Source organism: Hemicordylus capensis, chromosome 10, assembly GCF_027244095.1.
Source record: "Hemicordylus capensis ecotype Gifberg chromosome 10, rHemCap1.1.pri, whole genome shotgun sequence".
Taxonomy (NCBI): domain Eukaryota; kingdom Metazoa; phylum Chordata; class Lepidosauria; order Squamata; family Cordylidae; genus Hemicordylus; species Hemicordylus capensis.
The window spans coordinates 9,397,014-9,420,994 of NC_069666.1; the positions used below are offsets into that span (position 1 = coordinate 9,397,014).

At 45.7% G+C, this 23,981-nt stretch overlaps 1 protein-coding gene across 1 annotated transcript; it reads left to right on the forward strand.

The window, feature by feature from the left end:
• Positions 1 to 1,710: 1,710 nt before the first annotated feature.
• FAH (fumarylacetoacetate hydrolase) lies at positions 1,711 to 23,378 on the forward strand. The gene is made up of 14 exons (XM_053271655.1): positions 1,711 to 1,867; positions 4,687 to 4,797; positions 6,128 to 6,249; positions 7,377 to 7,426; positions 9,090 to 9,180; positions 10,085 to 10,182; positions 11,273 to 11,325; positions 12,803 to 12,902; positions 14,421 to 14,551; positions 15,828 to 15,903; positions 17,438 to 17,484; positions 18,140 to 18,241; positions 19,587 to 19,704; positions 23,117 to 23,378. Exons 1-14 carry the CDS (start codon positions 1,715 to 1,717, stop codon positions 23,191 to 23,193), a joined length of 1,329 nt encoding a protein of 442 aa, XP_053127630.1. The 5' UTR covers positions 1,711 to 1,714; the 3' UTR covers positions 23,194 to 23,378.
• Positions 23,379 to 23,981: the final 603 nt, after the last annotated feature.

The following is a 23,981-nucleotide window of genomic DNA, read 5'->3' on the forward strand; positions in this document are numbered from 1 at the left end:
CGTTTCCTAGAAATCTTTGGAGGCACTAGACTTCTCTGGGTCACAGCTTCTTTCCTCAAATCTCCAGGTTTGCAGATCTCAGGGAGGGGGAACTGGTTCCATTTTGATTCTTCTGGATATAAATGGGCACCGTATGGGGTATTGCTTTCCCCTGCCCACCTGACATACACCCTAGTCCAGGTAGCTGCTGAGTATGTTTGTTTGCAGCTATTCTGCAACTTGTGGGTTTCCAGACTTGGGCCCCAAATGTTGGACTGCAACTCTTTCAAACCAGCTATAATGGCCAAAGGGGATTATGGGAGTTGTAGTCCCGCTTCTGAGAACCCAAGTTTGAGAACTGCTGGGTATTCAAGAATTATTACCAAATCCATTGTGAAATTCAACATTCTGGTAAGTGCCCTTCTTCCCTTTTTAAGATCTCTGTTCTGGTCAGTTTATGAAATATAGCCAGTTTCACATGTCAGTACAGAACAGGTAGTTGCAATGTAGGTGAATGCAATGTATAACCGGGAAAGCTTACACAACCATGCATGGGGAAGAAGCTGTGATGGTCCAGCTATGAAATGAGAAGAAACATTCTCAAAGCAATGGCAGCAGGATTCTCCCTATTCTGTACTGACTCATGAAACTGGCTATATTTCATAAACTTAGTGAATACCAATTGGAATGTCACTAAGTAGTGAGCCAGCATTTGAGTTCTGAATTCTTCCGGTTGGATCTTAAGGTAGATTTGGGGCAGGTAGATTTGTTTAATGAACGTCACCAAGGAATGAGCAAGTTTCTGAGTTCTACAGAATTCTTCAGGCTGGATATGAAGGAACATTTGCGGGGTGGAGATGTTTAGTGAATGTCTGAGTAATGAGCAAGCTTCTGAGTTCTACAGAATTCTTCTGTAGAAGAAGAAGAATTCTTCAGGTTGGAGAAGAATTGGATCTTCTTCAGGTTGGATCTTAAGGGGGATTGGGGGCAAATGGATAGGGGTGTGCACAAAACTGTTTTGCCCAGTTCAGTCTGAGTATGAACTGGACTCGAACAGAACCAAGCATGTTCCCCAAGCATGCATCCCCAAGCATCCCCTGGTTCGCCTTGAATTCAAACTGGTTCGGGGGTTCAGACATTAGACTCATTGCCTCTGGGGGGCCATGCCGCGGCCATGGAGGGGTCTCTGGCGGTTCCCCCGGTCTCAAAACGGCCCAGTTCAGGTGGGTTTCGGCCCATTCTGGGCCTCTCTTTACTGGTGGGGGCCCTTTTGGAGGCCCCCGCATGTGCACACCATTGCGCATGCCCAGCGGCCTCCAAAATGGCCACCGCCAGGACACAGAGGTCAAGCCGATTTGCACCTCCCTACAGGTGGATTGGTTTGGTGGATGTCACCAAGTAATGAGCAAGTTTCTGAGTTCCACAGAATTCTCCTTCAGGTTGGATCTTAAGGAAGATTTGACAGGGGTGGAGAGGTGTTTAGTGAAAAGCCCTTTTCTGCAACAAGTTACTTGCCTCTTGACCTTTTCTCCCAGCAAAATCTGATTAACAGGTCTTGCTTGGCGGGAGGGGGGGTGGTTTGGCATGGAGAGAAAGAGAGAGAAACTGTTGCTGACTCATGCAGGATTCTGGCATTAATTAACAATCCAAGCTAGAAAGTTGCAGCCCAGCAGGGAGGTGGGGTCACCAGAAGAGCACCGATTGGTTCCAGCCTGAAAGGGGCGGGCTGTGTCGAATGCATAGAGGCAACTCCAGCAGCTGGTGGGGCTCTTTCCCCGCCTGCGGTGGCTGCAAGAGGAACTTGGACATGTCTTTCATTCCTGCAAGTGAGAAGTCTGACTTTCCCATTCAGAATCTGCCCTACGGAGTCTTCTCCACTAAGGAGGTGGTAAGTAAACCTTTGGCTTTTCCTCTGCTCATGTCTACGCACAGAGAACAGAGATCCTGGCTCCCTCTTGATGCTTCTGGCATGGACTAATTCCAGCTGTCGATGCCAGGCAGGGCTAGCCCAGCTGAGAACTTTGCTTGATCGCGTTAGAAAGTTGCAGCGCTTATATTATTTAGTCCTTAATGATCTACGACCTCCCTCTTCCCCACCACCCCCATTTTAAAACAACTCATTAAAAGACATGAAGAAAGCTGTTCATTTCCACAGGCTGTTGTATGTGCTGTGGTTGCCTTAATTAGAAGGAGAGCAGCAATCAAAGGCGGCCGATAATGAAACTGACTCTGGACAGAAGTGGCGGTTTCATAAAGCAGTAAGACACTTCTTCATTCTGAGCCTGTGCTCTCCAGCTGCTGTTGGACTCCAACTCCCATCATCCCTAGCCACAATGGCCAATAGAGATGATGGCAGATGGAGTCCAACATCTGCAGGAGGGCCGAAGTTGAGCTGCCCTGTAACAGACTCTGACTTGTTTGTTCTTTGCCACTGCAGTCAGAACATCTGTCTGAAATTAGCTTGGTCTTCCTGCCGTCTTCATCGGCACTAAATTCTTGCGAAGATTTTTTCACTCGATAACATCAGGCAATAGTTTGCAAACTGCATTCCAGGGAAGCCTTATATTTCAAGATGAAGTGGATTTCTTTCTTTCTTTGTCCCATGAGTTCATTCTACTCTGCCTTCAAATCCTCCTAAATTCCAGTTTCACTAAGAGATTTAACATTAATTCCAGAACTGGAACATGTTTGCCAGTGTGTTCAATTCATGTGCATCTTTTTCCCCTGCTTTCCGATGTGCAAGTGTACACTGATAACCATTTCAACTTTGTGTAAACTGCCAGCATTTCGGGCAGTATATTAATGTGCAAAATAAAATAAAATGATTGCATATGAATCAAAGAAAAGAAACTGCCACCTGCTTCCTTTGACCTCCTCCATCCAATCCAAAGCTGCACAATGGCTCTCCTGCACATGCTGGACTACAGCTCCCACCATTCCTCACTATCAGCCACTGTGGCTGGGGATGATGGGAGTTGTACTCCCACAAAGCTGCAGGGCTGAAGCTGTGCAGCCCTGATCTAATCTAAAATAAAATTTTGGCATTGCCCCATAGCAAGACTCTAGCATTAAAAAGAAAAAAATGAGCAAACGCAATTAATGGCTTGGGTCCAGGGCACTTAATAGAGCGCCTTCTCTGTCATGAACCCCGCTGCCCCACTGAGAGCATGTGGGGAAGTTCAGTTCCAGTTGTCACCAGCTTGTTTGGTGGCAGCATGTGACAGGGCCTTCTCTGTGGCTGCCCCAGGGCTTTGAAACACACTCTCTGTCAATATAAGAGCTTCTCCATCTCTGGCTGCCTTCAAAAACACCCACAAGGTGCACCTGTTTTCTCAGGCTTTGTGCTAAAAATGTTTTTAAACTGGAAAAGAGAGAGCTGTGGCAAAAGAGCTCCATGTTCTCCATACCGCAAAAAAATGAATATAGTCGTATCCATGTGAAACCTCATCCAGAGTTTTGTGCCACAAATCCTGAATTTTGTATTTCCTGGTTCCTTGAGGTCCATGGATGTACCTTAGAGTCAGGATCATTACAGAGACAGAGAGGAAGAGACGGGCCCAAAACCTCAAGGGTGGCAACCCTAGTGTTCATGTGCAGACACTCCTGAAAGTTATAAAAACTATTGCTTATGGACAAATGTTTACCAAGGATGGGTAACACCCCACCACCACCGCACCGGCCACAAAAGGCCGGGGAGGGACCGTTGGAGCTAATAGTGATAACCTAGTAAAAAAACCAGGGTTATGTATTAACTTGTCTGTTTGCAGAAAGGCTCACTGAGCAAATATTTTAGAATAAGGTACTCTGGATTCAGGAAGATCAGCTTCAGGGAACTGAGAATAATGATTAAAAACACTAGGAGGATTGATCATCTAAAGGCCCAGCCAGATATGATGTAAGATCTCTTTTAAGGTGGTGCTTGCCATCTCTGGGTTCTAGAAGTACTTTTTAAAACATTTTTTTTAAAAAAAAATTAAAATTACAGCCTAACTGATAGGGGCAGCTTTCTTAGTTTATCAAAACATTTGTTCAATTGGTCTATTGATTAGTGGATTAAATGTCACAGCCTTGCATATATTCTATCCATCTTTACTCTTAGTTAATATAAGAGCTGTCTTGTGGTAGCAAGCATGAATTGTCCCCTTTGCTAAGCAGGGTCTGCCCTGGTTTGCATTTGAATGGGAGACTGCATGTGTGAGTGCTGGGAGAATTTCCCCTTGGGGGATGGGGTTGCTCTGGGAAGAGAATCTCCATGCTTGCATGAAGAAGCTTCCAAGTTCCCTCCCTGGCATCTCCAAGATAAGGTTAAGGGAGACTCCTGACTGTAACCTTGGAGAAGTAGCTGCCAGTCTGTGTAGACAATAGTAAGCTAGATTACTATTGAGAGCCAGCGTGGTGTAGTGGTTAGAGTGCTGGACTAGGACCAGGGAGACCCGAGTTCAAATCCCCATTCAGCCATGATACTAGCTGGGTGACTCTAGGCCGGTCACTTCTCTCTCAGACTAGCCTACTTCACAGGGCTGTTGTGAAAGAGAAATTTAAGTATGTAGTACACCGCTCTGGGCTCCTTGGAGGAAGAGCGGGATATAAATGTAATAATAATAATAATAATGACCAATGGTCTGTCTGACTCAGTAAATGACAGTTTCCTATGTTCCTAAAATGGACCACAAGCAACCACTTGCCTCTTCTCATTTTCACTTGTAGCCTAAACACAGGATAGGAGTAGCCATTGGCAACCAAGTGCTGGACATCTCTGCTGTTAAGCATCTGTTTGACGGACCAATTCTTTCGAAGCATCATCATGTCTTTGATCAGGTATTTATTGAAACTGATAAAGTGATTATCCAGAGCTGGGACATTTTATGTGGGAAATGATAATGGAAGGTCTGAATAAAACAAGAAAATAAGAACAATAGTCCTCAACTTTATTAGTATTAATACTTTATTCGTATTTATTAATTTCCTTGCTATGCATGGCACTTTATATAGAATACGAATACAAATATGTCAAATATTTATATACCGCTTTTCAACAAAAGTTCCCAAAGCGGTTTACATAGATATAAATAAATAAATAAGATGGCTCCCCTGTCCGTAAAGGGCTCATAATCTAAAAGAGAAACATAAGGCAGACACCAGCAACAGCCACTGGAGGGATGCTGTGCTGGGGACGGATGGGGCCAGTTGCTCTCCCCCTGCTAAATCAAGAGAACCGCCACTTTAAAAAGGTGCGTCTTTGCTCAGTTAGCAGAAAACAGAAGAAAAGGGGAATGAGGTTAAGAATCACTGTCCTGAGTTACAGAAATTATTGCTTTTTAATATATTAATTTATATCCTGTCTTTCTCTAACTTATTCAAGGCAACTCGCAAAAGTAAAACTATTGTTAAGACCTACAACAGGAAATAAATAGGATCAATATATCTAAAAACCAATTCAGGAAAGACATATGAACACAGAAAGATATTCCCCTTAGGGCAGGGGTGGGTAATCTTGGCCCTCCAGCGGTGATTGAAATACAACTCCCATCATCTCCAGCCACAAAATTTATTTTAGCTCAGGATGATGGGAGTTGTAGTTTGCTCACCCCTGCCTTAGGGGATGGGGCCGTAGCTCAGTGGCTGAGCATCTGCTTTGCGTGCAGAAGGTCCCAGGTTCAATCCCTGGCAGCATCTCCAGGTAGGGCTGGGAGAGACTCCTGTCTGAAACCTTGGAGAGCTGCTGCCAGTCAGAGTAGACAACACTGAACTAGATGGACCAAGGGTCTGACTCCGTAGAAGTCATCTTCCTATGGATGCCACAATTGGGAAGCCCAGAGTGCTCTCCTGAGTACCCACGGTCATATCCCCAACACCAGGGTTGGGGGACACCCAGCGGAAGGATTCTGGCACAGAATCCAGGCAGGTGAAAGGTGAATAAGGGAGACATTCTCTACTTTGATACCGAACTAACATTTTGCATGCTGATCTCGAAGTGAATGTCCTGTAACTGCAGCCTTTCGCAAGCTAAGAGCTTGGTAGGATGGCTTGTGCACAGATATGCAGATTTATTCCTTCGGCCAGGTGCTTTGTGGACTGTGTGTGAGGGCATAGATGGGCAAGGGAAGGGGAAAAAATCATGTTTGCTCTGATCTCACCTCCTCTGCAGCCAACGCTTAATGCTTTCATGGGACTGGGCTGGGAAGCATGGAAGGAAGCACGGACCTTTCTCCAGAAGCTGCTTTCTGCTAACGAACCAATGCTGAGAGACAACACAGAGTTACGCAGAAGGTAAAAAGCTGGTGCAGGGAAGTGAAGGCAACGCATTACCTGGAGCTGTGCATCCACTGTGCTTCCATGAAAGCACAGCAGAATAGGGTAGTAACTGCAGAGTCCAGCTACCTGCAGTTTCCCTGTTTTTTTATGTTACTAGTCCTCATGACTGAAAGGGAAAACACCTGCTGAAATCAAAGAAGCTGGAAAGGTGGCAGACATTTTCTGCACCATCTTAGGAACATAGGAAGCTGCTGTATACTGAGTCAGACCCCTGATCCATCTAGCTCAGTACTGTTTGCACTGATTGGCAGCAGCTCTCCGAGGTTTCAAGCAGGAGTCTTTCCCTGGAGATGCTTCCAGAGCTTGCAGCGGGGACCTTCAACATGCAAAGCAGGTGCTCCACCACTGAGCTACGGCCCCATCCCCTAAGGGGGATATCTTAAAGAGCTCACATGTAGTATCCCATCCAAATGCAAACCAGGGCAGAAACTGCTTAGCAAAGGGAGCAATTCATACTCGCTACCCTGAGTCCAGTATTCCCCGTCCCTTATACATGTTTACTCACAAGTGAACTCCAGCATGTTCACTGGGACATAACATCAGTCTGGCTTTTAATGCATTATTTTATTTGTATTGCATTTAGTTAGTTTAGTTTAGTGCTTAGTTTAGTGCTTAGTTTAATTTAGTTTAGTGCTTAGTTTAGTTTAGTTTAGTTTAGTTTAGTTTAGTTTAGTTTTAGTTTAGTTTAGTTTAGTTTAGTTTTATATGCCATCTGACTCCAAAGGCTCTAAGTGGTTCACAAAAATAAATACAGTCAGAACAAAACAGCTATTAAAACAACAATTTAAAACATTCAAAGGTTACTAAAAGCCAGGCTTTTTAAAAATGCCTCTTAAGGGCTCTTTTAAAGGCAGGTAAAGATGTTGAACCACAAATGTCTATAGGGAAAGCGCATTGCACAGCCCATGTGATGTGATCACGGTAAACCACTCTGAGCATCCCACAGATGGGATGGAAAAGCAGGACACATGTTTTTCAAACGACGCATCTCAGGCTTGAGTATAGCGTAGAAGTGAGTTGCCTTGCTGTTTTGCTTGCTTGCCTGTAGATACTAAATATGTCACTATTTTGATTCCTTGCAGAGCATTTGTTCCTCAGTCTTCTGCTATAATGCATCTTCCAGCTGAGATTGGTAAGTTTCTTGAACTTAAGAGCAGCTTTGCTGGATCAGGCCCAAGGCCCAGGCCCACCTAGTCCAGCATCCTGTTTCCCACAGTGGCCCACTAGATGCCTCTGGGAAGCCCACAGGCAAGAGGTGAGGGCATGCCTCTTCTCCTGCTGTTTCTCCCTTGCAACTGGTATTGAGAGGCATCTTGCCTCTGAGGCTGGAGGTGGCCGATAGCCATCGAGACTAGTAGCCACCGATGGACCTGTCCTTCATGAATTTGTCTAAGCCCCACTTAAAGCCATCCTGGCTGGATCTTGCCACATATCCATAACTAAGTTGCCACAAACCCCCTTTGCTTTCAGAAAACGAAAATAAAGAATAGCCTTCCATTCCAACTTTCCAGGAAGCTCAGTGGCCAGGAGAGACCTGACCATGGGAACCCAGGCCGCCAAAGCCCTTGTTTACACCACTACTCGTGGTTGCAATGCCTGGTCTATAAGCACAGCCAGAGGAGAGTTGAACCATTTCCTGCCAGGGACACTAGATGGCAGTAGCTGAACTGATTATGACACCACTGATTTGGTGGTACTGGGCTCAGTTTTATTTTATTTGCAGGCTCACGACTAAGAGCTAATCCACTGCTTCAAGGACTTAAGAACAACCCTGCTAGATCAGGCCTAAGAAGGCCCATCTAGTCCAGCATCCTGTTTCGCACAGTGGCCCACCAGATGCCACTGGAAGCCTACAGGCAGGAGTTGAGGGCAGGCCCTCTCTCCTGCTGTTACTCCCCTGCAACTGGTACTCAGGTGGCCTATAGCCCTCCGACTAGTAACCGTTGATAGACCTCTCCCACAGATTGTATCGGCCTCTGCTAATTTGGTAGAGGCGCCTTTTAACGTGGTGATTCTCTTTTACTGAGCAGGGGGAGAGTAACTGGCCCTCTCCACCCCCAGCACAGGACCTCCAGTGACTGTTGCTGGTGTCTATCTGATGTTTCTTTTTAGATTGTGAGCCCTTTGGGGACAGGGAGCCATCTTATTTATTTATTATTTCTCTTTCTTTTTGAAGGGTGGTACAGAAATCGAATGAATGAATGAATGAATGAATGAATGAAGTGGCACTACCATAGGAACGTAGCAAACTGCCTTCTACTGAGTCAGACCATAGGTCCGTCTTGCTCAGGATTGTCTGCACAGACTGGCAGCAGCACTGGAGTTTCAGAGAAGGGTCTTTCTCAGCCCTACTTGGAGATGCCAGGGATTGAACCACCTGGGACCTTTTGCATGCTAAGCAGATGCTGGCTCACTAAGCTGTCTCTTCAGGTTGCATAGGAAGGCGACTTATAATGAGTCAGGCCATTGGTCTACCTAGCTCAGGATTGTCTGCACTGACTGGCAGCAGCACTCCAAGGTTTCAGGCAGGAGTCTCTCCCAGACCTACCTGGAGATGCTGCCGTGGAGTGAAACCCGGATGTTTCGCTTGCAAAGCAGATGCTCTACTACTGAGCTACGGTAGCCTTTCTTAGGCCATTGTTTTCTTAGGAGCAACTTCCTTATGCATCAAGGTGCAAACCCCACCTTGGCCATGAAGCTCACAGGCTGACCTTGGGCCAGGCGCAGCCTCTACCCCACAGGGTCGTTGTGAAGAAAAATCCATTCAGATCTTTTGCAACTTCTCTTCCTTTCAGGAGACTACACAGATTTCTATTCTTCACAGCAGCATGCAACCAATGTTGGAATCATGTTCCGGGGGAAGGAAAATGCGTTGATGCCCAACTGGTAAGTAGCAAAGAGGCACCTTTCAAAAGTGTCTCCAGTCTCCCATCTGAAGGCAAGCCAAGGCAGATCCTGCTTAGCAAAGGGGACAATTCATGTTTCTCTTCCACAAGACCAGCTCTCCTCCCTTGAACTGAGCAAAGAGGCACCTTTTTAAAGTAGTGATCCTCTTATGTTAAGCAGTGGGAGAGCAACTGGCCCTATCCATCCCCAGCACAGCGTCCCTCCAGTGGCTGTTGCTGCTGCTCATGTTCTGTCTCTTTTAGACTGTGAGCCCTCACAGGGAACTGTTTATCTGTTATTTAATATTCTGTGCAAACTGCGTTGAGCACTTTTGTCGAAAGGCGGTGTGTAAATATCCGTAGTCGTGGTAGCTTCTTCATTCGGATGGAGAGTCAGTTTTGCAGTAGCAACCATGAACGTAAGAACAGCCCTGCTGGATCAGGCCCAAGGAAGCCCATCTAGTCCAGCATCCTGTTTCACACAGCGGCCCACCAGATGCCTCTGGGGAGCCCACAGGCAAGAGGTATGTGCATGCCCTCTGTCTTGCTGTTGCTCCCCTGCAACTGGTATTGAGACCTTTGCTAAGCAGGTTTCATCTTGGTTTGCTTTTGGATGGGGGACTACTTGTGAGTGCTGTAAGCTATTCCCTTTAGGGGATGGGGCTATAGCTCAGAGGCAGAGCATCTGCATGTGTGCTTGCACTGTCTGCTGCAAGATACTCCCCTCGAAGCAGGGATTCTCAACCTGTGGTACTCCAGATGTTGCTGAACTACAACTCCCATCATCCCCAGCCACGATACAGAAATGGATACTTGTGTAAAGCTACACCGAACAGCATCAGTGGCATTCTCCATCTATTTAGTGGTCATAATACCCTATGCATATTTCTTTTTTTCTTCCCAAGGCTGCACTTACCAGTTGGTTACCATGGCCGTGCTTCTTCTGTTGTTGTATCCGGGACACCGATCCAGAGGCCAGTGGGACAAATGCGGCCTGATGACAGTGAGTCAGTTCACACCCTGCTTGAATGAGGATTCCCTGCTACACAGAGCAGTTAATCAGATCTCCCCTAGTCCTACCTGGAGATGCCAGGGAGGGAACCCGGGACCTTCTGCATGCAAGCAGGCAGGTGTTCACATCTCTGGAGCTTGCATCTCTGGAGAAGAGCTTGTCTTGTGGTAGCAAGCATGACTTGTCCCCTTAGCTAAGCAGGGTCTGCCCTGGTTGCCTTTGAATGGGAGACCACATGTGAGCGCTATAAGATATTCCCCTTAGGGGATGGAGCTGCTCTGGGGAGAGCATCTAGGCTCCAAGTTCCCTCCCTGGCATCTTCAAGATAGGGCTGAAAGGGACTCCTGCCTGCAACCTTGGAGAAGCTGCTTCCAGTCTGTGTAGACAATACTGAACTGGATGGACCTATGGTCGGACTCACTATATGGCAGTTTCCTATATTCCTGTGAATACACAACATGGCTTCTCTTAGGTTTACTTTTGACTTTTCTGGGTTTTATGAAAGCAAACACCCATCAAATATATCTAAGATTCTGACACACTATCGACTGTGTCCCAACTGAAGTTTCTAAGGAGGCTTCAAAGGAAGCCTCCTGTACAGTGCCGTAATCCAAATGAGAGGTTTGCCAGGGTGTGGATGGAAATGTTGGTGCTTCCTTGTTAAGGATTTTATCCTAAAAATCTGGGTAAAGGTAAAGTGTGCCGTCAAGTCGATTTTGACTCCTGGCGACCCCAGAGCCCTGTGGTTTTCTTTGGTAGAATACAGGAGGGGTTTACCATGGCTATTTCCCATGCAGTATGAGATGATGCCTTTCAGCATCTTTCTATATCGTTGCTGCCCAATATAGTACCAGTTGGGATTCAAACCGGCAACCTTCTGCTTGTTAGTCAAGCATTTCCCTGCTGAGCCACTTACCACTATAAAAACACACACACAGAGACACACAAAATAAACTTGAGTGCATACAATGGATCCAGGGTGTGGTGCATTGCTAAGGCTGAGTTTGCTGCTTTTGTTGCTTTCCCCTTCATAACGTGCTTATTCTTATTTTCTCTTGTTTTGATTCTGTTTCAATCACAGCAAAACCTCCGGTTTTTGGTGCTTGCAAGCTTTTGGATATTGAGCTAGAAATGGTAGGAGTCTCTTATCTTACCTGTTCTGCCCTCTCTTGCATCTCCCCTCCACTAAATGAACACCCCGGGCACAAAAAAAGTGGGGGGGGATCATCTGACTGAGGAATTTCTCTATGCCAGGGATCCTCAAACTTGGGTTTCCAGCCACAATGGTCAAAGGCCATCTTAATTCAAGATGATGCCTTAAAAGACAAAGGTTAAATACAGGTTATACCCAAGCAGTGAGGTAGATCCCAAGCAGTGAGGTTGGAGTTTCTCTCAGCCTTATCTGGAGATGCCAGGGAGGGAACTTGGAATGTTCTGCATGCAAGAATGCAGATGTTCTTCTACTGGGCTATGGCCCCATCCCTTAAGGAGAATATCTTACAGTGCTCACATATGGTCTCCCATTCAAATGCAAATTGAGGTGAACCCTGCTTAGCAAAGGGGGCAATTCATGCTTGCTACAACAAGATCAGCTCTCCTCCCATTAGCAACATTTAGTGCCAGGATGATCTGAAAGGCATCTGTCGTTTGGGTTAGAGGTGAGGTGAGGTGAGGTGAGGTGCCTTACACCATTCTCCTAGTGGGGTCTAGCCTAGGGTTAAACCATTCATGCCCCCTGATTGGTTCAAACAGGTGCCATAACAGGGTCGAATCTATTCAAATTCATTTGACTTCGTATCGAATTTTCGGACCTGATTCGAATTTGCAACAAATTTTTGGAATTCGTTTCCAATTTGAAGCGAAGTGAGAAATCCATTTCGTGCACATCTCTAGTCTAACCACCTTCCGAAACCAAACCTTGCAAGCTTTGAGAGCGGTGCAAAGGGTGATCAGGGGTGGGTGGGGGGAGGTTGCCAGCCGCCTCTTCTCATGCCTCTTCAAGCTTTGCAAGGAGTGTGAGCAGAGGAGGGCAGCCTTCTCTCTTCTTCCCATACTTCTTGCAAAGCTTGCAAGGGTCAGATCCAGCTGCTGCTCCAACGCGGATGGTGGGGTGACTTTGCCACCCTGCCAGCACCCCAACAAACTGCCGCCTGAGGCAACAGTCTCACCCTGCCTCATGAAAACACCGCCCCTGCACAGGTGCACAGAATATTAAAAAGTCCTGCAACAATAATCTAGCCAGCAAATTCGTCACTGTGATGGCACATCACCACCACATATTTCACCTCTTTAAGCTTCCTGGCCCACAAGTCCCTTGGGCTCCAAAACTCTTCCTGGTCCACTCACTTCCTGCCAATGAATAGCAGCTGTCAGATTTGCCCTATTTGTCCAGGAAGTGTCTCTCTCTGTCTCTGTCTCATCTATCTATCTATCGTGTGTGTGTGTGTGTGTGTGTGTGTGTGTGTGTGTAACACCCTGTGGGATGAGTTGTTCACTTATCCCTCTGTAGCATCTCTACTCACCTTTGGGCGGCCCTCCTGATTCTTCTGTCTAAAGCATCATGCTCCGTTTGGGGGCTTTGTATTTGACCAGGTGTTCTCTTGTGTTTCAGGCGTTCTTTGTGGGCCCCGGAAACAAATCGGGGGAAGCCATTCCCATCAGCGAAGCTCACAAGCACATCTTTGGGATGGTCCTAATGAATGACTGGAGTGGTAATAAGTGCAGCTTTTGGCTCTCCAAGGGAAGAAGCCCCATGATACGTTTTAGACTAGCCAAATTGATAGTATCGGGCAGCGTTTAGAAGGGGAGAAAGGAAATTGAAGCAAACACCTCCTTGCCAATTGTGCAGACACTTCAGGTTCACTAAGGGATAAATCGTATGTTTAATGTGATCTTTAGTACATGGTCATCTAGCTCTCCATATAAAATACAAAATCTGCTTTGGTGTTACTAGAGAGATTGGATTCTAACACAAAACTCTCAAACCGGCCAGGAGAGCTGTACAAAGACCTGGTCAAAAGGCAACAACAACAAATTATTCCCATTTCACAGGCGAGGAATACTCAGGCTGGGTCAGTTCAGATGTTATGTGGAAGAGCTGTGAAATTTTGGTTCTGCACATAGTCCCTGATTCCCAGGAGTTCATGTGCCTCTTCCTTCCCTGTGCCAACTCTCAGTTCCACAACTCACCACTGGGCTGAGGGTCCACCAGTTCTAGCCCTGGTGGACCCTACCAATGGTCTACATACCACCAATGTGGTATAGCTGTGCCTGGACCATACCACTTCAGACTGCAAATAGGACTCTTCCGTTATTGAATGTTGAACAAAATCATGTTGGTTGGTTGGTTGATTATTATATTCATTATTATTATTACATGTACATCCCGTTTTTCCTCCAAGGAGCCCAGAGCGGTGTACTACATACTTAAATTTCTCTTTCACAACAACCCTGTGAGGTAGGCTAGGCTGAGAGAGAAGTGACTGGCCCAGAGTCACCCATAAATAAATAATAAATAGGCTCCCTATTTAAAGGTTGATATGCCTTCTTTCTTCGTAAATGAATTCATGGTGGCTCGCAACACAACTAATTAAAAAACACAGCAGAACGCAACCTCAAAAATCATAGAGATACAGGATAAGACCATCATTAAATCAGGGCAATCGCAGAAAAATTGATAGAGCTAAGGAAAGGCCTGGAGGAATAAGGAAAGTCTCCAAATTTCAGGGGGGCAAGCCTAAGATTTAGGGCAAGGAGTTTCAGAGGTTCGCTGAGTATCCTTCACATATCAAAGAAAAATGTTTTAGGAAGAAAGGTTCCAGCCAAATCTTCTCTCTTCTCCCATATGCAGAGAACCTTTGAGGGGGTCAAGGAGCATTCCATCATATGAGCCCCCTCCTGAAAACGGGAGGGGTACAGACCAGGCACAGATTTATCACCTTAGTGAAAGCAAGGCCCAAGAGAGGGAAGACAAAACTTGCATGAAAGAATAGGCAGAGAGAAATGCCTACCAAAAAAGTGAAGAATCACTTATGACAGGAGTTCTCAGATTGGGGTCCCCAGATGTCAGACTACAACTCCCATCATCCAAAGTGTATTGCCGCTGGGGGTGATGGGGGTTGTAGTCCAATAACATCTGGGACTGATTGGGAATAACCCGCGACATCTTTGACCACAGGCCTAGAGGAGGATTGTCTTGAATTCTTGTTCTTTTCCTCCCTCCTTTGTAGCTCGGGACATTCAGAAGTGGGAATACGTCCCACTGGGTCCATTTCTGGGCAAGAGTTTTGGCACAACGATCTCTCCGTGGGTGGTGACTATGGAGGCTCTCCTGCCATTTGTGCTGCCTAATCCCATCCAGGTAAGCCCAAAACAGCAAAGCATAGTGGTTAGAGTGTTGGACTAGGACCGGGGAGACCCGGGTTCGAATCCCCATTCAACCATGAAACTCACTGGGTGACTCTGGTCCAGTCATGTATCTCTCAGCCTAACCTACCTCACAGGGTTGTTGTGAGGATGAACATTACCATCTATACCTCTCTGAACTCCTCAGAGGAAAAGTGGGATGTAAGTGCAAAAAAACCCACAAAAAAAACCCCACAAAAAAAAACATGAGCAGATGCATCCTATATACTGAGGGGTCAATGTGTAAAGAAGCAGGGTGATTTATCAGTCAGGAAGCATGTGAATAAACAAGATGAAAGTGCTTGCGGTGTGCGACCAGAACCGGCCTCTCCACTACACAGCCCCAGGTGGTTGCCTAGGGTGCGAATTCATTGGGGGGGGGGCATGCAGCTTGCATACCCACCAGGAATAGCCACCCTTGACATGATGGCCAAACTGTGACAGTGACATCTGGGGCGGGCAGTGAGGAAGGAGATTGTACCTTATAAAAACACACATACACACAAAACCCACATTCAGATAAAATTATATTCTGTACGTTAAAAAATTGAGTTTTAACTGAATGTGGGGGTGAGGGTGGCAAAGTTTGCTTAGGGCTCCCAACACCCTTGGGCTGCCTCTGTGTCTGACAAATGGAGATATCTTCTTCATCCCATTGTAACAGGACATAAAACACCGGAGATCCTGAATCGAGAACTCTGGAAATTTGGCCCATGTCCCTTACCCTCTGCATTATCATGGTAGCTTGCCAAAGGAAGGAACCACTGGCCTTCTCTCCTCTGCACAACAGCGCCTCCACTGCAGATGGCCAAAGTATGGTATTGCAGCTTCCAGCTCAACAGGGGTCAGGTGACCCAAGGAGCCAATAGGGTTTCAGTTGGTCCAACAATACTAGTAACTATAACTTGGTTCGTGAGTCCAGCCATTTTATTAATAATAATAATAATAATAATAATTCAATTTCTATACCGCCCTTCCAAAAATGGCTCAGGGCGGTTTACAAAGAGAAATAACAAATAAGATGGACCCCTGTCCCCAAAGGGCTCACAGTCTAAAAAGAAACATAAGATAGACACCAGCAACAGTCACTGGAAGGATGCTGTGCTGGGGGTGGATAGGGCCAGTTACTCTCCCCCTGCTAAATAAAGAGAATCATCACAGTAAAAGGTGCCTCTTTGCCCAGTTAGCAGGGGTATATTTTATAATCATAACTCTCCTTATTTTCTCCCAAGGACCCCAAGCCACTGCCTTATCTCTGCGATGATCAGCCTTATACTTTTGACATCAACCTCTTTGTGGCGCTTAAAGGTAATTCTCTATTAGCCTTCAGGAGAGCCCTTAAAACGTATTTCTTTGGCCTGGCTTTCCAGGGTTTTTAAATTTTAACCCAATTTGGGGGCTTTTAATTACTGTAAACTGTTTAATTGTTGTTTTAAAATGTTTTTAAATTGTTAATTGTTGCTATATTGTTTTTAATTTGTTTTAGCTTTTTATTGTTTTAGAGGCTTGTTTTAATTGTAAACCGCCCTGAGCCATTTCGGAAGGGCAGTATATAAATCAATCAATCAATCAAATAAATAAATAAATAAATAAATAATGATGTGTAAGGTGGGAGCTGGCCCTTTCCTCTCCTTCTACCTTGATGTTTGGGTTCATGCAACCACAGGTTGGGAGTGCGCAAGGCTTTCCTATCCTGACGGAGCACATTTCCGATCTTATTTAGGGTTGTGTGAACGAGCCTAGTGTCTGAATTGGGCCAAAATCTTAACCATATCTCAGGTGTTAATGGGGCCAGAGACAGCATTGTGCAAATGGGTCCAAGGATCCAGCCACCCCTCCCTATGATGCCGCCACACCCCCCGCACCTGACATCTGATGCAGAGGGCGTGGCCACATGCAGAAACGGGGGCTGCTTGGCCTTGTGCTTCAGCCACCACTGAGTTTCCGCCTGGCTGAGAGTGCCTTTCCCTGCCTTGAAAGGCAGAGAGGCGTGTTCCCAGCCAGGCTGGGAACCCATCACTGGCGGAAGTGTCTCACAAACTGGGCAATGCGGCTCCATTTCTGCATATGGCCACGCCCCCTGCATCTGATGTCAGGTGCGGGGGGCGTGGCTAGGGCGGCTAGGGGCCACCACCAATGGGTTTCACCCATGCCACGCAACTGTGTGTTTGTTCTTTGAACCCTCCGGTGACGAGCTGTTGTTATTATTAATTTTTCAGACAGGATGGACAATTTTAACAAACATGCACTAAGTTTTAGAACCATAACTCATTAAGAATTACATCTTTCCTCATAGTACAATATTTCTCTCTCCCACCTTTATAAATAGCCATCCTGTTCCTCAAAACAGTTCACCCTTTTAGGTAAACAAAATAGAACAAGAAATAAACAAAAAGAACAAACCAAAAGCAAAGACAAGACTATAAAAACAGAATCACCCTGACCACTGATTTCTACAAAAATATCTTTCACAATGCATACAATCCTAAGAATGGATTCCAAATTTCCTGGAATTCATCAGTAGCCTCTCTCTCTTTAAATAAGCGCCATCCCACCCCCCCCAAGCACCCCAAAGCAGTAAATCATAAATCCAGATTCCTTTCTCAGGAGTTTCCTGTGCTTTCCATTTCCAAGAATAAGGCATTTAGTCACGACTGGTGCCTGCAATAACCTGGTTCTTTACCTCTAGATAATTTCCAGACTATCCAGATATTCTGCATTTGCATTTATGTAGGTTGCTGAATTAAGAGTTACCAGAACACAGGTATTTCCTTTTCTTGGCAGAGTATTCTAAAGCCCTGCCCACTGCAGACACATTCATCTGTTTTCTTCCTGTTTACAGGAGATGGGATGAGCAAGCCGGCTAATATTTGCAATTCAAACTTTAAAGTAAGGAATGCTTTTCCATGTCTGTAATTGCTTACCATGATGTTTATGACCCAGTGGGGATTTGAACTGGGCACTCACTCAATAGTTTGCAGCCTATTTATCAGTCATGCTGGTCTTCTGTTGCACTGGACCCTCCTGTCCCCTAGAGGGCACACTCACACTTTCACAATTATTTTTCTGCCATGGAAATTAATTCTTTTCTGTGTCGCAAGGCAAGCCCTGTTCTTTAGGAGGCTCCTGGGTGGGAGCAAATATTACCCCTGACACTGGGGGCAACCAGCATCACTAGCAAGAGTACATTCTTGCCTCACCCCAGTGGTGTCCTGGAATGCACCCTTGAATGCACGGTTATTTTTTGCTGAAGAAATTAATGGCACCCGTTGGTGTCAATGGGACAAAATAAATGGTCAGAGGAACAAACGGCTTCTAGTTGGGCCATAGACTTCAAGAACAAATCAATCAGTCTCAGAGATCAATTTTAAGTCATTAGGAGCAATGCATTTAAGCCACCCTTTCTGATTAGATAAGGATGCTCTTCCTGAGAGCTAATCTTTTAAATAGAATGACACAGTAGGGATGGGAAATGTTCCTTGTTGGGGGAAAGAACATTTCACTTCCAATTTTCTCTCTCTTTCTCTTCCTACTTGGTCCATAGCACATGTACTGGACCATGAAACAGCAGCTGGCCCATCATACTGTCAATGGCTGCAACCTCAGACCTGGAGATCTCCTGGCCTCTGGAACCATCAGTGGACCAGTAAGCTTTGAATGAACTGCAACCTCTTTAGAACTGATTGCATCTGTCCTACAAATGGCAGCAGTTCTCAATAAGTCCAGATTTAAACCCAGATGTGCAGGGTCAGATACCTCTGAATCCACTGGAACCCAGAACTGGATCCATTGGGAATGGGACTGTAGCTTAGCGATAGAGCATCTGCTTTGCACATAAGAAGTCTCAGGTTCTATCCCTGGCAGCATTTCCAGGTAGGGCAGGGAGAGACTCCTAAGCAAAACCTTGGAGAACCGCTGCCAGTCAGTGTGGACAGTACTGGGCTAGATGGACCAATGGTCTCACTCAATAGAAAGCAGCTTCCTATGTTCCTGTGACCATCTAGGGTCCAAGTCTTGGTCCACATCTGGACAAGGGTTTTAGCTTTTTTCTCTCTGTGCAAAATAGAGAGAATCCTGAAATCTACCACTGTCCTAGATGGTGGCCCCTGTCCATCCTTGATTAGGATTCTTTCTTTTGGTTTTGTTGTTTTCTTTTAACAGGATGCTCCTAGAACAGGGGTAGGCAACCTTGGCTTGTGGCTGGGGATGATGGGAGTTGTAGTTCAGCAACAGCTGGAGAGCCGAGGTGGCCTAACCCATCCTAGACTCAAAGGCATTGGCTAGAGAACCATTATGTATAGTCAATTGCATTTTCCAGAAAATAACAGATTACGTTATAGCCCAGCAAACAAGTCTCGTGTGTCAATGGACAGGCTCAATGGCTCCTTCGGGCCCTTCTGTGATGTGATTAAGGGAGAAATAGACAAATTCAGGGGTTTTGGATGTGGAGTGCTTGATTTATTTTCTAGTGGATGCAATTCCTCATGTCGTTTACCAAGTTGCCGCTTTTGCCTTGCTCCCTTTTAAATGTAGAAAGAAATTTACACCTACTATACCTCGTTCTAAATTGTAGCATTGGTTTGAGCTTAATTAATATTTTGCTGAAGTAACCATCCTCAGCATAGCATCCTTCCAACGGCTGTTGCTGATGTCTATCTTATGTTTCTTTTTTTAGATTGTGAGCCCTTTGGGGACAGGGAGCCATCTTTATTTATAGCGATGTAAACTGCTTTGGAAACTTTTGTTGAGAAGCGGTATACAAGTATTTATATTTATGGTGCGCTGTGTTTTTGTTTTAATGTTTTTCTCTAGTGTGGCATTATGTTACAGCCAGTGGTTATAACAATAAATTCACTACTACTACTGCTACGACACTTTCTAAGATCCTGGAATGTCCTTCATTTCCTACAACCAGTGTCACCAAAGGTACAGCAATAGGACATTGATGCGGCAAAATGATACTAAGTTCCTGTCCCAACTTTTACTTGAAGGATCCCGAGGCCTTTGGTTCCATGCTGGAGCTGTCCTGGAAAGGAACGAAAGCAATTGACCTCGGAAATGGCCATTCGCGCAAATTTCTGCAAGATGGAGATGAAGTCATTATAACAGGTATGTGTGCATGTGGGGAGGGGAAAGAAGAATGAGGCTGGATTTAGCATGAGCTAGGAACATAGGAAGCTGCCATATACTGAGTCTGCCCATTGGTCCATCTAGCTCAGTATTGTCTACACAGACTGGCGGCGGCTTCTCCAAGGTTGCAGGCAGACTTAGTCAAACCCCTAGGACTTGGAGGCTGCGTGCTGGGCATTTCAGATATTCATTAGAATTGATTTTAAAATGTCTATAAGTGTAAACACATTTGTTTCTATTTGCATCTATATGCAGCAGATCCCTGCATGCAAACTCCATCCAGCTCAGCATTGTCTGCACTGACTGGCAGCGGCTCTTCAAGGTTTCAGGCAGGAGTCTTTCCCAGCCCTACCTCAAGATGCTGCCAGGCTCTGAGCCTGGGACCTTTCGCATGGAGAACAGATGCTCTTCCACTGAGCTGTGGGGCCCCCATCCCCTATGGCAGAGGTGGGAAACTTGGCCCTCCAGCTGATGAACAGATTGTATTCCCTTAGATTGTGAGCCCTTTGGGGACAGGGATCCATCTTTATTTATTTATTTTTTTCTCTATGTAAGCCGCTTTGGGAACTTTTGTTGAAAAGCGGTATATAAAGATCTATTGTTGTTGAACTACAGCTCCCATCATCCCCAGCTCTAATCAACTGTGGCTGGGGATGATGGGAGTTGTAGTTCAACAACAGCTGGAGGGCCAAGCTTGCCCACCCCTGCCCTAAGGGGAATATCTCACAGGGCTCACTTGTAGTCTCCCATCCAAATGTAAACCAAGGCAGACCCTGCTTAGCAAAGGGGACAAGTCGTGCTCGCTGCCCCAAGACCGGCTCTCCTCCCTTGCCACCTCAATGATCTGCCTCCAGAGTTACCTGCCTCACCTCTCCTCATGAAAGAGCCGCCCTTGATCCTATGGTGCCGTTCTGAACTTTCCTGCAGAAAAGCCCTGTGAGCGATCCAGGGTCCCCTGCTTCTCGTTTCCAAGTGTGTGGCATATGGATCTATCGTGCCGATGCAGCAACGGCCATTAGTTAATCATGCCGATTTAGACCAAGAAGAAGGGAGGGCAGGGAGGAGGGAGCCCGCCCGTGCTTTTAATTTCCACCTCCCGCTCTAAGAACACACCAGAGAATTTGCTGCTCAGGATCAGCCGTCATGCTGTCAACGAGGAGCCGGACCAGACATATTAAATGGGAGGCCGGGCCTAGCTGGGCCGGCCGGCAATTCTGCTTGTCACTTAGATGTACAACATTACCGCAGAGATGGAAAAACCTGCATCTTGCGGCATGATGAGTGCCGTGCGCTCCTTGCGTTTTTTGATCTCGCGGTCTGGTGCCACATCAAAAGCTGATCTTTCCCCTTCCCCCCGTGGTTCTGCATGACACAGATTGCTTCCCCCCTCCCCGTAAAATCGATCCATCTTCTTTGAGAGGTGGTCAGGTCACCGGCGACAATGTTCTCACTCGCCACCGTCTTCCAAAGCAGTCACTTCCAATCTGTGCACTGGGACATGCTTTCCAGAAGAGGACGGCATGAGCCGGACTCCACACACACACACACACACACACACACACACACACACACACACACCCCGGAGAGGTGTCTCATCAGATCCAGGCAGAAGGCCTGCATGAGCGGAGAGAGATAATTCCCGAGGCGGGAGGACATCTGACCAACGTTGTCCCCTTCTGGAAAGATCCCTTTGGCTGAAAGATTGGTAATTGTTTGGTACTGCAAATTGACTTTTAGTAAGCTCTTGTTTCTTATTAGTGTGTTAGCTGCCTTCCTGATGTGCTTAACCACATCTTAATTCGCTCTTGGGTAACTTGTTTTTGGACTACAACTCCCATCATCTCGGGCCTTTGGTCATTGTGGCCAGGGATCAGGACTGGGTTATGACATGCTGGGACCCTGTGTTATGTCGAGCTTAAAAGGCTCCATCGCAATACAAAAAATATTAGTATTCTAACAAAAAGGACAATGGAAACAGAAACAATAAAGCTTTGTTTGTACCTGGCAAAGATCCAACCTTAAAATGAATAATCTAGCACAAACAGTTAGCTTGTGTTACTCTGATTTGCATTAGAAATAGCTTTAAATGAAAATACATTATGTAGTCCCCTGCTAACTGGGCAAAGAGACACCTCTTGAAGTGGTGGTTCTCTTATATTTAGCAGGGGGAGAGCAACTGGCCCTATCCAACCCCAGCACATTATCCCTCCAGTGGCTGTTGCTGGTATCGGCCTTATTATTCTTTTTAGACTGTGAGCCCTTTGGGGATAGGCAACCATCTTATTTAGGTATTTTTCTATGTAAACCGCTTTGAGAACTTTGGTTGAAGAGTGGTATATAAATATTCGTAGTAGTGGTGAAACTTGAAGAATTGTCTCTTCCTTTTTAATCCCTTTTAATTCACATTAACTGCTAACTAGGCAAAGAGGCATCTTTTAAATTGGCAATTCTCTTCTATTTAGTAGGGGGAGAGCAACTGGCCCTATCCATCCCCAGCACAGCATCCCTCCAGTGACTGTTGCTGGTGTCTATCTTATGTTTCTTTTTAGATTGTGAGCCCTTTGGGAACAGGAAGCCATCTTATTTGTTTGTTATTTCTCTGTGTAAACTGCCCTGGGCCATTTTTGGAAGGGCGGTATAGAAATCAAATTTATTATTATTATCATTATTATTTATTTATACAGTCAGACAGGTGTTATTGACTGGTTTGTTTTATCCAGACATCGAGTCCTTCCCAAGGACCTGGGATGGCTGAATTTTATTGTCAATGTTGTTGCTGTTATTATAGATATCTTCGCAGAATATAGGCTGTTCCCAGTAAAGTTGCTTTTTGTAATTGGCTGATGGTGATTTCTGTGGCCCCTATGGTGCTGAGGTGCTCTTCAAGGTCTTTTGGAATTGCACCCAGGGCGCCAATTACCACTGGGATTATTTTGGTCTTCTTCTGCCACAGCCTTTCAATTTCAATTTGTAGATCTTTGTATTTTGTGATTTTTTTCCCTCTTTCTTTTTCTTCTATTCTGCTATCCCCTGGTCTTGCTATGTCGAATATTTTAACTTCTTTCTTCTCGACTACAGTTATATCTGGTGTATTGTGTGGCAGATGTTTGTCTGGTTGTTGTTGTTGTTGTTATGGCCCCCCCGTAATGTGAGACCTTGAGCTGTAGTTTACTTAGCTTGTGCCTAAATCTGGTACTGCCAGGGATGATGGGAGTTCTAGTCCTATGAAACAACAAGTTACCCAAGATAATCTTATACATAGTATACTTTCCCTGTTGTGCCCAAAGGTTGGCGGGTGGGAAATTCCTATTTCTCTGCAGTGTTTTCTCATTATTTCAATACAGTTCCCTAAATCTGTTTGTAAATCTGTGTGTGTTTTCTCACCCTACAGGCTACTGCCAAGGGAATGGTCACCGAGTCGGCTTTGGAGAATGCTCTGGGAAGGTCCTCCCAGCCAGAACAATCTGATGTTCTTCTTTAGAGGACATCCTATTGAAAAAGAAGCAGGAAGGTTTCCTTAAGCTCTCCTCCAGTTTGACATTTCTGGGACTGCATTTTGTCAGCATTCAAGGAGAAGAAGAAAAGTATTTCAGTATTCCCCCCCGCTGTCTTCAGTTTTTAAACACTGCTTTTATAAAGAAGCTTGAATTCTTGCTGTCTTTCTTAATAATGAATCCAGATGTCCTTAATGCTCCATCGCATTCATTTCAACTAGAATCTGTTTCAGAGGCCATAGACAGGCCATGAAATATGCCTTTCCCAGAATCCCAGAGGCCAGCCTTCTCTGCATCTGCAAGTTAGCTGGAAAAGCTGGTGTCTCTGAGCATATACTGAATGCCTCTCTAGGTTACCCTAACTCAGGGGTTCTCAATCTTAGGTTCCAGATATTGGACTACAACTCCCATCATCTCCTACCACAATGGCTTGGGGCTGTGGAGTTGTAGTCCAACACCATCTGGAGATTCAAATTTGATAACGTCTGCTCCCACACATGAGTTTACGTTGCTTGAGTCCGTGAGCCTTTTTTTCTACAGACAAAAGGCTTCTCCAATAACTCTTTGCCTTCAGCAGTTGACTGCCTACCTATCTCTGCTCCCATCACCCATTTCAGTGGGTCTTAAAAAAGTCTCTCTTCCCTGGGTTTTAAAAGATCTCCGCTCAAAGGGTATTTTTATACATACAGCTCAAAGTGACACTTGATTCTGCCAAGTATGCAGCGTGGATGTCAAATGTCTGTTGGCCAGGATAGTCATTTG